The 14,236-nt window shown below is 35.6% G+C and overlaps 1 protein-coding gene across 1 annotated transcript; it reads left to right on the top strand.

Annotated features, from left to right (window-relative positions):
- The first annotated feature begins 11,506 nt into the window (after positions 1-11,506).
- Positions 11,507-13,704, top strand: LOC119084212 (4-coumarate--CoA ligase 1-like). The gene is made up of 5 exons (XM_037194107.1): positions 11,507-11,850; positions 11,911-12,118; positions 12,178-12,780; positions 12,837-13,033; positions 13,101-13,704. The coding sequence occupies exons 1-5, from the start codon at positions 11,716-11,718 to the stop codon at positions 13,620-13,622; spliced, it is 1,665 nt and encodes a 554-aa protein (XP_037050002.1). The 5' UTR covers positions 11,507-11,715; the 3' UTR covers positions 13,623-13,704.
- The last annotated feature ends 532 nt before the right edge of the window (positions 13,705-14,236 follow it).

Genomic DNA, 14,236 nt, shown 5'->3' with positions numbered 1-14,236 from the left:
TTACGAACGATGATTGATTATGAAGTCCTGTAGTCACATTCAAAATTTAGGTGAACAATTTTTAAATCGACAGATAGCACTGCTAAGGCATTGTCATATTTGTTAATTTGAGTGGAACTTGAACTTGAAATTTCGTAATTCATTTTGCCTTACAATTCACTAAAATTTTCCATCTCATATTTGGGAATACCTTTAAGTCAGAAATGTCAACAGTATTAAGACTTATCAATTCTTGCACTGTTTGTTGTTTTTCGATTTCCGTTTCCACACACGTAATTATAGACCCCTTTCACCCATGAAGACAAAACTTAAGTTATTCAAGTGAAAGCCATTTTTACTAGTGACAGCCTATATGCAATTATCAATAGTAATGCTTGTAGCCATTCCGATCAGTAGCAGGCCTTAGGCTAAAAGGTAAGATCGAAAATGAAAAAAATTATTTTACAATTTGATTAAGGAACACCTGACTTTTATGAGTTCTCTTAGAGGTTATTTGACCTTTACCACTGGATGACATGGAAGTTTTTGCACGTAGGAAACTTCTTGTAGGTTGTATATTTCTTTGAAAATGTTTTCTCAAAACTAGTCCTTGGTGAACGGTGGAAATCGTCACAATTTTTCTTATGTGGCTTATACTCGAAGATTCTATTAAATTTTATGCTTAACAATTAAGGTACTAGATTTTGCGGCGAAGTTCAACTTTTGTTGTGTAAGGAATAGATATAAGAAAGATGTCCTTTAACCCTCACGACACGGCACCGGCACATGAGGATGATTTTCGTATTTTCGAAATATTTCTTGACGTGATAGGAATGCGACTTCTTTGTAGTATATCTTATACTACCATCTATTCCTTACACACAAAAAACCACGAAAAACGGCTGATTTTTCCCTGAGATTTTACGCACACCGTTTTTTCCGGATTTTCGAAACACTGTGCCCTGGAAATCGACAAATCAACACATTGAAACTATGCATTTCCATGATCAGTTCGAAGAGTTTGTATGGGCGGCCTGAATTCAATGGACTTGATATGCTCTATGAATGTTTAATTACTGGACAGTAGACCATAGAGATAGACTACCTAGACTTTACCATTTACCATCATAACAACCAAAAACGCTAAGCCGCCAAGGTCTTTCGATTTTAGTCTGTTATTCGATATCCGCGGTTGTTATTCCAACTACCGATAGTGGTTATGTTAGTCGATCACCTCTCAATTTACTGAGATTGTCAACATCGCTTATTTGGTACCCAATGGAATAACGAAAAAATCAACCTCTTTTGCGTCTGTAGTTATATTTTCTTCTTGGAAAATCATCATCTGCGATGACTGTCGCAGGAAACTGTTCACATGGTTGCAGCCTAAGTCGACGACAACTATATGGGAACCTTCAGGCCGCACAAAGAAGTGAGTGAAGTTCAATGTATTGGATGCGACACTTTTATTATTTAAATTCCTCACGTTCACATACGAGTATGTATGAAGCTCTACGATAAATTACAATATTTCGTTGGTATGTACTTTCACAAGTGGCGAACAACGCAGTTTTAAACGTTGTAATAGGTGAGATAATCCTTAATCAAATCAATAGTTTGGCACGTAACTGTTGTGGCTATTAAACAAAACCACAGAGCGATCAGCTTATTTCCTATCCAATGCATGTTTCGATACTAAAACTTTGTTATACAACTCAGCGATGCTTTCATATAGTTCGCGTATACCAGGGCTTTTTATTCATAATTCAAAATCCCTGTTAGTTCTGGTTAAAATTCCAAAAATGTCTCAAATTTCAAAAACAAATGTTTCGATTAGTAAGCCCTGGTTTATGCAGTCGAAAGTTGCATTTATTGTTCGAGTATGAATAAATAATTGTTCGTGTTTAAGGATGACCGGTTTCAGAGTTTTGTTGTACTTAAAATTGTTCATTATGGTAGAACAATTCTAGAAACTGGAGCCTCGACCCAATATAATTGAGTACATTGAGACATAGGTCCATGGTTTCCTTCTAGTAGCTCTAAAACAAACAGAAATAATTGGTACGACGAGACCAGTTAAATAATATTCGACAATTACCACACTTCATGTAAGAACATAGCACTGAACAGTGCTATGGTAAGAACGATTTAGGTCGTGTGAATTGTTGCGAACTGCTGTGTGAAGAAAATCGATCCCAGCTCCCAGCCCAATATCAGCTAGGTGATAAGACTTTGGAAAAGCGTTTGTTATGATTTGACCATACATCTCCAGCGAGAGAGGTATTATCATGTCCCTTTTCCAAAGTTTTATCGCCTAGGAGATACTGGGTCGGTTGAAAAACTAAGTACGGTTTGGTGCCGTAAAACTGCTCCAAATTTGTGCGGACATCGCAGATATCAAAATATAAAACTTGCACAAGTCTCCAAACTGCAAACACTTTGTAGTGTGTTTTATGTGTGTCCGTTATATCATCGCATCAATCACCAAAAATACAATAACTTTATCATGCACTTTATCATCGAATCTACTACTTCCTTTGATCCAAAGTATTTTCAACAGTTACTAATGAATGATCCAACAAATTATTTTACTTCAACAGTTTTAATATACATTTTGCTATAAAAAAAACTCTACCGGATAGTTCTGTCTTATTTTTGTCGTTACTGTCGATACACTGAGGGAGGAGTGCATAATACATACTTACCATCGCATCGTGAGTTTTCCAAGAAAACTACGGCAGCATAGCTACTCCACTAAATTAAACTCCATTAAATCAGTGAACGAAGCGAGTAAGAAACAAATCAATCAAAATCAATTAACTAACAGCAGCTACCATCCAATTAAAGTAAAATAAACTCAAATCGCTTAATTCCCATAGCCTCAAAAGAAACATTAAACGAAGCAGCATTATAAATACACATAAATATACACGAGCGAAGCTCAAGTTTAATAAAACAAGAATAAAAATCGAAAAATAAAAATATAACAAACAAACAAACAAACCGTTTATGTTGGAACATTCAAATGACAGTTCAGCTAAAGAGAGTAAGCGCCACCAAAATAATATATATATTTTTGCGAGACGTAGCATAAGGTTTTCCCCGTATATTATCCTACTCGGCAAGAACCCATTCACATATATTTACATCTTTTGCGCTCTGGATGTGTGTGTTCGGCGTCATAATTAGCAAACGTATATTTATCTGCATTTTGTGCTTTATTTCGTATAATAATATTATACATAAACTGATTCTGGTGTGCGGGGGGCTATCTGAACTACGGATCTTTTATATGTCGGTGCTATCAAAGGTGGTTGATGAAACAACGAAAGTACTGTTGGACGATACAATTTTTTTTTTGCTTTTATTCGTGTGGTAAAGAACATCTTACGTCTTGTAGATACAAAATTGAATATTTTAACCTCGACACAATAATGTGTATATATGGTTTAAAGAGTCATGTTTGTCCGTGTTCGCTGATATTTTACATAAATTAGTGTTAATTGAATGTCTGAAACGAAAAATTTAATTCACGAATTCTTGAATCCCGATTTTTCTAAATTTTTACTTTTAAAATTATTTGAAACGTTTTTGTTTTTCTATTTTTTTTTCTATTTCTCATTTGCGGTTTCTTCGACAATGTAAGCAGGTTCATATCTCCTAATGCTCTTCGTTTCCAACAGACTAATCTATCGCCTTATAAATCCCACGATTTAACGAATCTAATTAACAAAATTTCGCGATACGTTTATCGATTCTCACAGGAGTTACCATACTAAACGTTCGACGATTGGCGCATTGGAATTTCAACAATTCTTTTAATCTTTTTCCTGGATTAATACAATCCTCGTCATTTTGATTTATACTAGCCGCCTAACAAAATTACGTTCGAAACATTATTTTTCTTTTAATTTGAAGTACTAGATTAATGCCCTAGAAGTTATAGCTTAAAAAATTATTAAGATTTTTCTCAATTCTGGTATAAGATCTTCATGAATATCTAAAGAACAACTAACTTCTGTCGACTCTCGTCATATCAAGATGCGCTATATGTACTCAGACTTCCCACGCCAAAAATGAGCTCCTTAATTCAGGAAAAAGGAGGATTTTTTTTTAAATCAGGAGGATTCAGGAGGTTCAGTCATAAAATAAGAAGATTCGTGATACATTAACGTGTAAATCACGTAAATCATGTGAATCGCGTGTAAATCGAAGAGCGATTTCCCCCTCGGTTAGATCTAAAACTATATATATAAGACTGTACTACCCGATAGAATCGAATATCAATCTCATATTTTACAAAGATTCGCAGATTAAATCAGATACTGGTTTTTTCACGTTTCGATTTGGCAATGGGCTGTGGATACATGCATGAAGCTCGGACGAAGACAACTACGAATAAAATGAACACAAGTCATTAGATTTTTTCACAATTGAGCCTTAAATATTTTGTGCATTTTTTAGCATAAGTAGCTGTTTAGTATTTCTGAACCTACTTTTTCACTACAATCAAAACCTTCTTAATTCACATCCTTCATTTTCAAAAATTCCTCATTATTCCTTACATTCCTACATAAACTTTAAGAAAACTATTGTCAAAACCACTCTAATGATGGTTTTGGAAACGGGCATCAAAATTTTACGACTCAAGCTGAATATGAGTAGACTAAGGCTCGGAACGGGTCGGGTTCGGTCAGACCGGAACCCGAACCTGATCTTGACCCGAACCGGAACTAAGACTTCGGGTTCAACCCGAACTTGACCCGAACCAGAATTTTCGATTTCGGGTTCAAACCGAACCCGACCCGAACCCGAAGTTATTCAACCCGTACTTGACCCGAACCCGAATTTCTATTTCGGGTTTGAACCGAACCTGACCTGAACCCGAGATATTCAAATAAATCAGGTCCGGTTCGGGTTAACCCGAAATTTTTGGCATTTTTTAGCGTAAAATTTTCGGGTCACCCGAACCAGACCTGATCTATTTGAAAATTTCGGGTTCAGATCAGGTTCGGGTTAAACCCGAAATGGAAATTCGGGTTCGGGTCAAGTACGGGTTGAATAATTTCGGGTTCGGGTCGGGTTCGGTTTGAACCCGAAATCGAAAATTCTGGTTCGGGTCAAGTTCGGGTTGAACCCGAAATCTTAGTTCCGGTTCGGGTCTAAAACCGGTTCGGGTCATAACCTGAACTGATCAGGTCAACCCGAACCCGTTCCGAGCCTTAGAGTAGACTTTCTAAAAATGTCGTCTAATGTCGTCAAGCTAGAACGTTTGACAAACGAATTAGATTGTTGTTTTAGTCCTCCTTCTTTACGACTCCACAAAAAAATTTACCTTTAGCATATTAATGCATAACTGTACCGTTCGTCATTCGAAAAGTCTTTATTTGTAAAAGTTTTGTTTCATAAATTTTTAAATAATTTTTGATTGAACTATTCATATCACAATGATTCTCTCTAGGTCTAGCTCATACAACGACATTGAAAGTGTTCTACTGTTCTTAATCAATAATTGGTACCTGTTCGGTACAAGTGAGTAGATATATATGAGCGAAGCGAGCGAAAATTTATGTTCATTCGTTTTTTTGTCGAAAAATTAGGAAAATAGGAGAATTTACTAAAAATAAGGAGGATTAAGGAGGGTTCATCAAAAATAAGGAGAATAAGGATAATAAGAAGAAGTGGAAGGTCTGTATACTGTAATATCCGGATCTGCTACTAAGTGTCGCTACATAGATATATCAAGATTCTTGCTATGGTAATAATCGATTCAATTGATAACCGACAAATATCGACCGATAATCGAATCAGTCAAAATTTACCGATTATCAGTGATACATATCGACTATCGATAAAACATTCGATTGATATTTTGTGAAAATATCGATAATAGATTGTAAGGAAATAGTCGATATTTTATCAATCGAACGAATTATCGAACATGCCATTAACTAGATTTATAACAATGGGCAAATTGTACATTATATTCATCTAGCATAAAGGCATATGCATATGAAACGAATAAGCGAATAACAATAGTCGACTAGAAAAATTATGTAAGAATCAAATCAGAATCAAATCAAAGCACCTATAAAATAGAATTTTCTTAGCTGTACGGAGCCCGGAACCAAAACCATTTTTGAACTGAAGTACTAGAGCTACCGTTCTGATAAACTAATCTTACGTTGAAATATCCACATATTACATGGTACTAAGCTTATTGCACTAGCAGTAAGACATTAGATCGTTTCGATTTGAGAGAAAATGAAATACGTCTTTCGAAGTGCTGCATTAATAGGTCAGCGTACCGATCCTCGGACAAGAAGGAGTTCTCAGACACATATTGTTGTTTCATTCATTAATTTCTTTTATGAATGAGAGAACAATATGTGTACGACGGTTGATTATTATCCGAGGATTGGTGCGCTTACCCTATATACAATTCAAAAGCACCATTTCTCATCAGGCCCCTGTGTTAGTGGTACTGGTAAATGCTCTATGAACACTTTACCATTTGGCTTACGACAAACTCTGACGAATCATAATTGTGATGAAATTTCAATTCATCACGAAAGTTGCTGTTGTTTGACTAGATTAAACAAATTAACGTAGATACATTGCAATTCAAACCTTCTTCAGTCGAACTAATATCCCACAATCTCACTATGCGTCATTTTGAAGAAAAGCCAAGACGATGAGAGACCATTGATAAGACACTCAACGATCTGTCGTCTTTGTTTCGAACCCACTACCGTGGCTTAATGCTGAGCAAATTTTCATGTATTTCGTTGCAAACGAGAAATCTTGGAACTCTCTTAATATTGTAGACTGATTCGTTCAGTGAACTTCACATGTTTTTTACATTTATACTAAATAGAATATAAGATTACGGAATGAATTATACCAAACGCACATTATGTGCCTGCAAATTTTTGAACGACTCATGTGGAACGAAAAGTATCACTTGCATAACAATTTAAAAAGTAAAAATATTTAAGGAAAAACGAGCAAATAAAATTGAATAATTCCACCCTGAAAGCATCGGCATTCTTGTTGATACTTCAAAGCAATTGGATTAACCGTCAGCGATATCAGTGGCTGGCATTCAATTTACGCATACACAAAAGACCGAACGTAGAATCTTTTTAATCTTTGCTGCAGCACAACATTTATTTCTGTTTATTCCTTTGAGCTATCGAATTCTCGTACCATTTTACACACATCGAAGACAGTTAAAGAGAAACATTAAATGGTTTTCATGTGCACAATTATTTTCGAAACTATATTTGCACAGGCTTAACTTAAGTACCCCCTGGTTGGAGGAGATTAACTCGTTTGCCGCAATTATGATAAAAATAAGGGATGAGATGGGTAAATCGTTTCTTAATAGTCTTTGATATACGATATGTGTATGTGATCTATGTATGTAACAAACCGTATTTTCTATACAAAATTGGCTCAGATGATTGTATCGCCCAACAATGCCATGGCTGGTAACCCCATTTGTCGTATTGTTGTTCTGAAGTGGATATTTTAGGTAAATAACGTAGCTGATACAGAATATTGTCAACATAGGAATTTCGCATTTTGTGCGCTATTGTTGTTGTGTGTTTTATAGACATATCTCAAATGTTTGCAATTACCTACTTATTCCGTGCGTTTGAGAATCGGTGTATTGATATTTTTATAATATATGTCCTGAATGGCTGCAGTACCTTTATGCGAACAATATAATTTTGAATTGAAGAGAAAATTCTGTATTTTCTTTTGAAAAGGGAATTGGTTTGAAATTGACCCGAGAAATATAAGATTGAATTACTTCCTGAAAATCAGTTTAGTTTTGGTCCGTGGTTGGTACACATGCAGGTAGCAAGTACCAATGATTCTGTGAGGACACAGTGAGTGATGAGTCGTTCATGTTTCAATTGGATTAGAATTGAACCTTCCTTTATAGCAGAAATTTTTTTTTTTGTTAAAACTTTGTTTTTATAGCGAAATACCGATCGAATTTACCGTGAACCTTTTGAAATAAATTTTATTGATTACAATTGATATTTTAAACAAAAAGTTTCTTCCATACATCGACAATGTACCGTTGAAATGTGCATGTTGCTCTTAAGAGGAATCTATACATGGCTAAACTGCCTACATTTCGGGGCATTATTTTGATAATAATTTTTGATTCGCATCCTTTTTGGAAAAATTTAAATGTTTGTGGTGATGTAACCTCTCAAAATATTGAGTTTTCTAGGACTGAGGTTACGTCACCACAAAAAGTTAAATTTTTATTGAAAGCTAATACATTTTAACACCAAACGATTGTCGGACTTTTTCCAAAAAGGATGCGAATCTAAAATTATTTTCAAAATTATAATAATTTTGCCCCAAAATGAAGGCAACAATTTATCCATGTATAGATTCCCTTTAAGAACGATCAACCCTTGGCAATTTTCTAGCCTACATTTGTGCGCAAAAATATTCGTTTTTGATGATTTCTCTGAACAGAAAATCTTTTTTTGAAAAAGTAAAACCATTAAAGCATTTGTTGTAGCTCCTTAGAATTGTAACGCATACTGGAGCTACGCTGTGTGTTTAATTTAAGAAGTTTTTTTTGGAAATAAATGAAATTGAAAGCACGCTAAAATGTGTTAGTATTAACTTGGAGAAACCTTTGCAAATGTGTACATTTATGTGTTTTGCAAAGGTTTCTCTAAGTGGTTTAACTTAACGACTACAAACCAATTTCTCCCTTAAAAGTAACACATTTTTACATGCTTTAATGGTTTTACTTTTTCAAAAAAAGATCTTGGTTCAGAGAAATCATCAAAAAACGAATATTTTTGCGGCATAAATGTAGGCTAGAAAATTGCCAAGGGGTGAGCGCTCTTAAGATCAATTGATGCTTCACCTAAAAGCCTACATTTGTGCGTTTCTTTATTATATAACTAAAATAGATTGGATTTTGGCAGTTGTACAATATTCGAACGTTTCGCGGGAATTATTTAGATTGTTACGTCGTACATTAGCATTAACACGATTAACACTGTCCCCTGTCTGTAATAAGTAAGTTATTATAAGTAAATTGTATGCATGGAGGCGGGAGGACCTGAGCTATCGGTCTCTTTTTCATCTTATACACCTAAGGGTGATGTTCTAAGTAGCTCTTATTCGGAATTTGATTTCCACAGTAGTAAAGATATAAATTAAGAGAAAAAAAACCTCTGATTTTGAACAGCAGTCGAGGGCGTATCCACTCTAATTAATCCCATCTGCAGCAGTTTGAGCTCTGAGAAAAGTCTATGATTTATCCAAACTGTTCACTTTTCTCAGAACTGGTCAAACTATCAAAAGAACAAACTTATTTTTTATTAAAGGCCGGTGTTGCGGTTTTACATCTTTTCCATAGAATTTGTGGTAAAACTGTTTTACTAAAACATCAAATAATACAAATAATTTCAGCGAAACATCGCTCTTAAGCTTCAATACAAAAATCTTCTAATTAGAATAATTTTGTGAGTTTTTCAAAAACTTTAAAAGATAGGAAACTTAAGGAGATGAGTTTGTTGATATTATTATGATTTTGATGATATCAACGGTACATTTTCGAGGTATATTGCAAAACATTTTTTTTGCTCAGTACGTACGCCGACCTAAAAAAATCTGTTTTCATAAAATTTCGAAAATGGATTAATGTTCCTTGAACGTTAGTTCAAAGTGTTCATAATGGATGGAATGGACGCAATTTTATAGATTTTTACAAATTTTCCTGAAAACGTTCTAAACGTCAAGAGAAATGGAGAAAATCAAAATAACTTGTGAGGATATTTTCTTTAGAACCTAATGCAGGCCTCTCACACCTCCTTATTTCCTTATTTTTCCTTATTTTCATAAAATCCTCCTTATTCCTCCTTATTTTATTAAAAAGTCCTTATTTTCCTTATTTTTCGCAAATTTCATCGACGGCAACCAAATTAAGAAAAAAAAAATCGCTGCGCGGCAAAGATAACAAGTTCTATTACTTAACACAAAGATCTCTAATAAAAAGTTGGTGTCGTAGCTCATGATCGTTCTAACATGACTGCTACATATATTTTTGTGGTTCCACGCCGCCGCCTCTCGGCTCGAGAGTCTCGAGTAGAACTATTTTATTTAACATGTAAATCACCCTTAACATTGTCTGAGACATGCGTCCTTATTACAAACAATTCAAGGTTTTAGCCTTATATACACTTACTTCTTTAAAATTTATACTTTTATACTTTCACCAATTTATTATTTTTCCGAAATTCGAACGGGATAACAAACAACAGCTTTTGCAGTTAACGAGATCAAAATCTAATCCAGCAAGTTTTTAAACTTGAAGGTGGGGTCAGGTAAGAATTCACGCCGTAAGTGCGTCTTAAATTTCAAAAATTTTGTCGCTTCGAAAACTGATTGAAAACTACCACCCTACAAAAACGATATGTACGTCAAAATGAACAGTGATGCGCTGCATTTTGAATTTGAAGCTCACTTACTGTGGATTTACATAGCAACGTAAAAGTGACAGATGCAAAAATTTTCTCATACGGCAACTCGAAATTTCATTCATAATTTTAATTTTATGAATGAAATTTCGGGTTGCAGTATTTAAAAAACATTGCATCTGTCACTTTTACGTTGCTATGTAAATCCACGGTTACAGTAATAATTGGTAAGGATAAGCTTTGCTAAGAATTTAATACAAGCCTTAAACGCGCCCAAAATATTCAAATTTTCATCGTGATAAAAGTTAATTTTACGATACAACTTCACAAAAACGATACGTCAAAATAAACAATAATGAGTTTTATTTTAAAGTTGAGGCGGACTTCCGATGTTAATTGCTGTATCTTAAAAAAATTTCGATTTTTATCGAAAAAATTCTCCTTATTTTTCCTTAATTTCAACTAACAATTTCCTTATTTCTCCTTATTTTTGTGCTAAAACCCCCTTAATTCCTTAATAAGGAGTCAAAATTTAGAGTGAGAGGCCTGACCTAATGTCGAGTACATAATTTTGTGGAAGAAGAGTTTATCTGTTATCAGTAAAGACGACTACAGCAACGAGGGCATTTTTGATTTGCTACATTTGCTAAGATTTTCTATACAGTGAACGACATCTCAAATGTCTCACTGTCAAATTTTTCTGAGAATTTTATTGTGTCATTGCAAATCTGAAAAAAATGACAGTGAGACATTTGAGATGTCGTTCACTGTAAGTTAATTTGCCAAAATGTTTTTTTTAGTAAAATCTTAGCAAATCTTGGAAGATTCTACCAAATCACAGAGCATTAATGCGCGGCAAAGTCGTTTTCCTAAATTCACTGACGTTTCCTCTAAAAATAGTTTACTCACTGCACGTTCGGTAAATAAGTCATTACTTCATTGCATAAATAATTATATATTAGAGTGTCCGCGCCAATAGTTTTAGATGGAGTTATTGGCACTCATACAATGATAATGGTTCTGTGTACTACACTTACATTTACGATTATGAGACGAACGTAGAACTGCGCCTTCAATTGACAAACACTGAGTACACAAATATTTTTCAAAATTATCATCTTCGCTGTTGTGCTTATCTTTCTTCACTTTTTATTTACAATAAAGTGAAAAGAAATCGAGATAAGGTTTATCTTCTTCCAAGCACTTCAGTTCATTACTGGCCTCAATCGTGTGTAGTTTTCAATTTGTTGATCGTTTCGAACGAATAAAGATGACTACAGAAAGTGATCCCTATGTGATCTACGGCGGTGATCCGACCGAAACGGACAAAGTGGACGCTGATTGTCCCTCACTTGGTGCGATGGTTATGTCTGACTTTCAACTTGGAGAGGATAAAACGTGTTTTGTATGAGATCCGACTATCGATAGGTCCGTATGCAAAGTCTAATCGATTTTTCTTCAAAAGATAAATGGGGCAACCAACGAAAAGTGGACCTATAAAGACATGCTCGAGCAGACGAGTCTATTGGCGAGAGTACTGTATGGAGCCGGAATCCGACAGAACGATGTTGTTTCTATAGTGTCGGAAAATCGATTCGAATTCCCTGCCATCGTTTTTGGAGCATTTTATTTGAGCGCGATTGTAGCTCCAATCAATACCACGTACACCGAACGTAAGAATGAGTTATAATTAGACACCTCGTGATCAACATTACTTTCATACAATTTACAGGTGAGCTGAAACATTCACTCCAACTTTCCAAGCCCAGATTTGTGTTCACAGCTCCATCCACAGCTGATCAAACACTAAAAGTGTGCAAAAAACTAAAGTTTGTGGAACGAGTGATAGTGTTCGGTAGAGACAAGCTCCAGAGTAATGCCATTTCTCTACATGACTTCATCCAGAAGTACGAGAAGAAAGATTTCAATGTCGAAAAGTATGTAGCACAAAGGGTTAGTCGGGATCAAGTGGCTTACATAGCAAACAGTTCCGGCACAACGGGCATGCCGAAAGCGGTTCTAATTACACAAATGAATATAATGAGCATCGTTCAGGGCATGCGTGATACAATCAATTTAGCAAAACAATTTCTCGGCGATAATATTGTTGGTTCTTCCGTCGCACCGTGGTTCCATTCGATGGGCTTTTTTGCAATGATCATAAATGCTTGTTCACGTGATGCCACCTTTGTGTTTCTACCGAAATTCGATAACGAATCCTTTCTACGATGCATTCAGGAGTACAAAATTTCCACCGTTTCTGTCGTACCACCGATTATGGTTTTTCTAGCTAAAAGTCCTCTGGTCGACAAGTACGATCTGTCGTCTCTAATAAGTATTGAAATGAAGGGATTTTGAGTTTACTGTTGACTGCATAAGTGTAACTTCCAGGCATAGCTTGCGGAGCAGCTGCATTAAGTAAAGAAGTGGAAGATCAGGTGCGTGAAAGATTTTTGAAAAACTACAATACGGAGGTAATGATTCGGCAAGCTTACGGTATGTCGGAATCAACACTTAGAACGATAGCTTCGACTTTGGTAGTAAAACCGGGATCAGTTGGTCAAGTCCTTCCGGGAATTTACTGTAAGGTAAGAATTCTTTAATCGATGAACAGGCAATGTTTTCCTCCATTTCCTCAAAATTTCTTATGAAAAGGTCGTAGATGAAAATGGAAAGTCATTGGGACCGCATCAACAAGGAGAACTGTGCTTCAAAGGTCCCGTGATCATGAAAGGTTATCTAAATGATACTGATGCCACCAACAATGCCATCGACAAGAATGGATGGCTTCATACTGGCGACATTGGGTACTATGACGAAGACGAACATTTCTTCATCGTCGATCGATTGAAGGAGCTGATCAAATACAACGCAAACCAGGTAGCTCCAGCAGAACTCGAAGCATTACTGCTATCCAATTCGAAGGTTAAAGATTGTTGCGTGATCGGTATCCCAGATGAAAAGGCCGGAGAACTTCCATTCGCTTACGTTGTCAAGCAACCGGGCGTACAGCTTACAGAAAAAGAGATCGTCCAATTCGTAGCGGACAATACGAGTAAAGTGAAGCGATTGAGAGGAGGTGCGAAATTTGTCGATGAAATACCGCGAAATGCGAGTGGTAAAATACTGAGACGGCAAATGCGAGATATGTACAAGGCCTCGAAATCAAAATTGTGAAAATTTAGAACGGATAGTGACTGCTGGTCTCGTTATGCTTGTACATATTTACCGAGATTGATTAAATTTTGGTGCATCTTTACATCTTTGCATCTTTGTTTGAAATGGGAAGATATTATTTAACGAAATGCCTTAGACCAACGCACTGCCAACATGAGTGATCCTCGTGACAGCTGCCAAACAGTGTACTGTTTTGTATGCAAATTTTGTACACATTGTCCACTAATCTATTTAGAGGATCACTCATGCTTGAAGTGTGTTGCATAGACCTAAAAGAGACATCGGTGACGAAATACCATATCTCCCAACTGCAACAAGAGATTCCTTCTTTGTATCATAGAGCAACATCACCTCAACGGGATTTGTTACAATGCAAAAATAAAGTTTTCCAGTGAGTTACACGGTGTACAGGAAATCTGACGAAGCAGAGCTTTGAATTTCATTTTTAGCACTCTCATAGCACAACGTAATGAGAACATACGCCGCTACACACGACATTATGTGCAGTACATTTATTTTTATGTTGTATGGTGCATTTTGGGTAACGAAAAAGGGCTTGCAACAATTTGCGATGCTGTTTTCTCATTTCATTTTTCTTTTCTTTTTCATTTCGT

This window comes from Bradysia coprophila, unplaced genomic scaffold, assembly GCF_014529535.1.
Source record: "Bradysia coprophila strain Holo2 unplaced genomic scaffold, BU_Bcop_v1 contig_732, whole genome shotgun sequence".
NCBI lineage: Eukaryota > Metazoa > Arthropoda > Insecta > Diptera > Sciaridae > Bradysia > Bradysia coprophila.
The sequence above is the reverse complement of the archived record's forward strand: the minus strand, read 5'-3'. Positions and strand labels throughout refer to the sequence as shown.

What these genes read in the sequence shown, in the direction of transcription:
- LOC119084212 (XM_037194107.1), top strand. Translation starts at nt 11,716, where the DNA reads ATGACTACAGAAAGTGATCCCTATGTGATCTACGGCGGTGATCCGACC. An exon ending in CGATCTGTCGTCTCTAATAA is followed by an intron (nt 12,781 to 12,836) that starts GTATTGAAATGA and finishes TGTAACTTCCAG; the next exon opens with GCATAGCTTGCGGAGCAGCT. An exon ending in TTCCGGGAATTTACTGTAAG is followed by an intron (nt 13,034 to 13,100) that starts GTAAGAATTCTT and finishes TCTTATGAAAAG; the next exon opens with GTCGTAGATGAAAATGGAAA.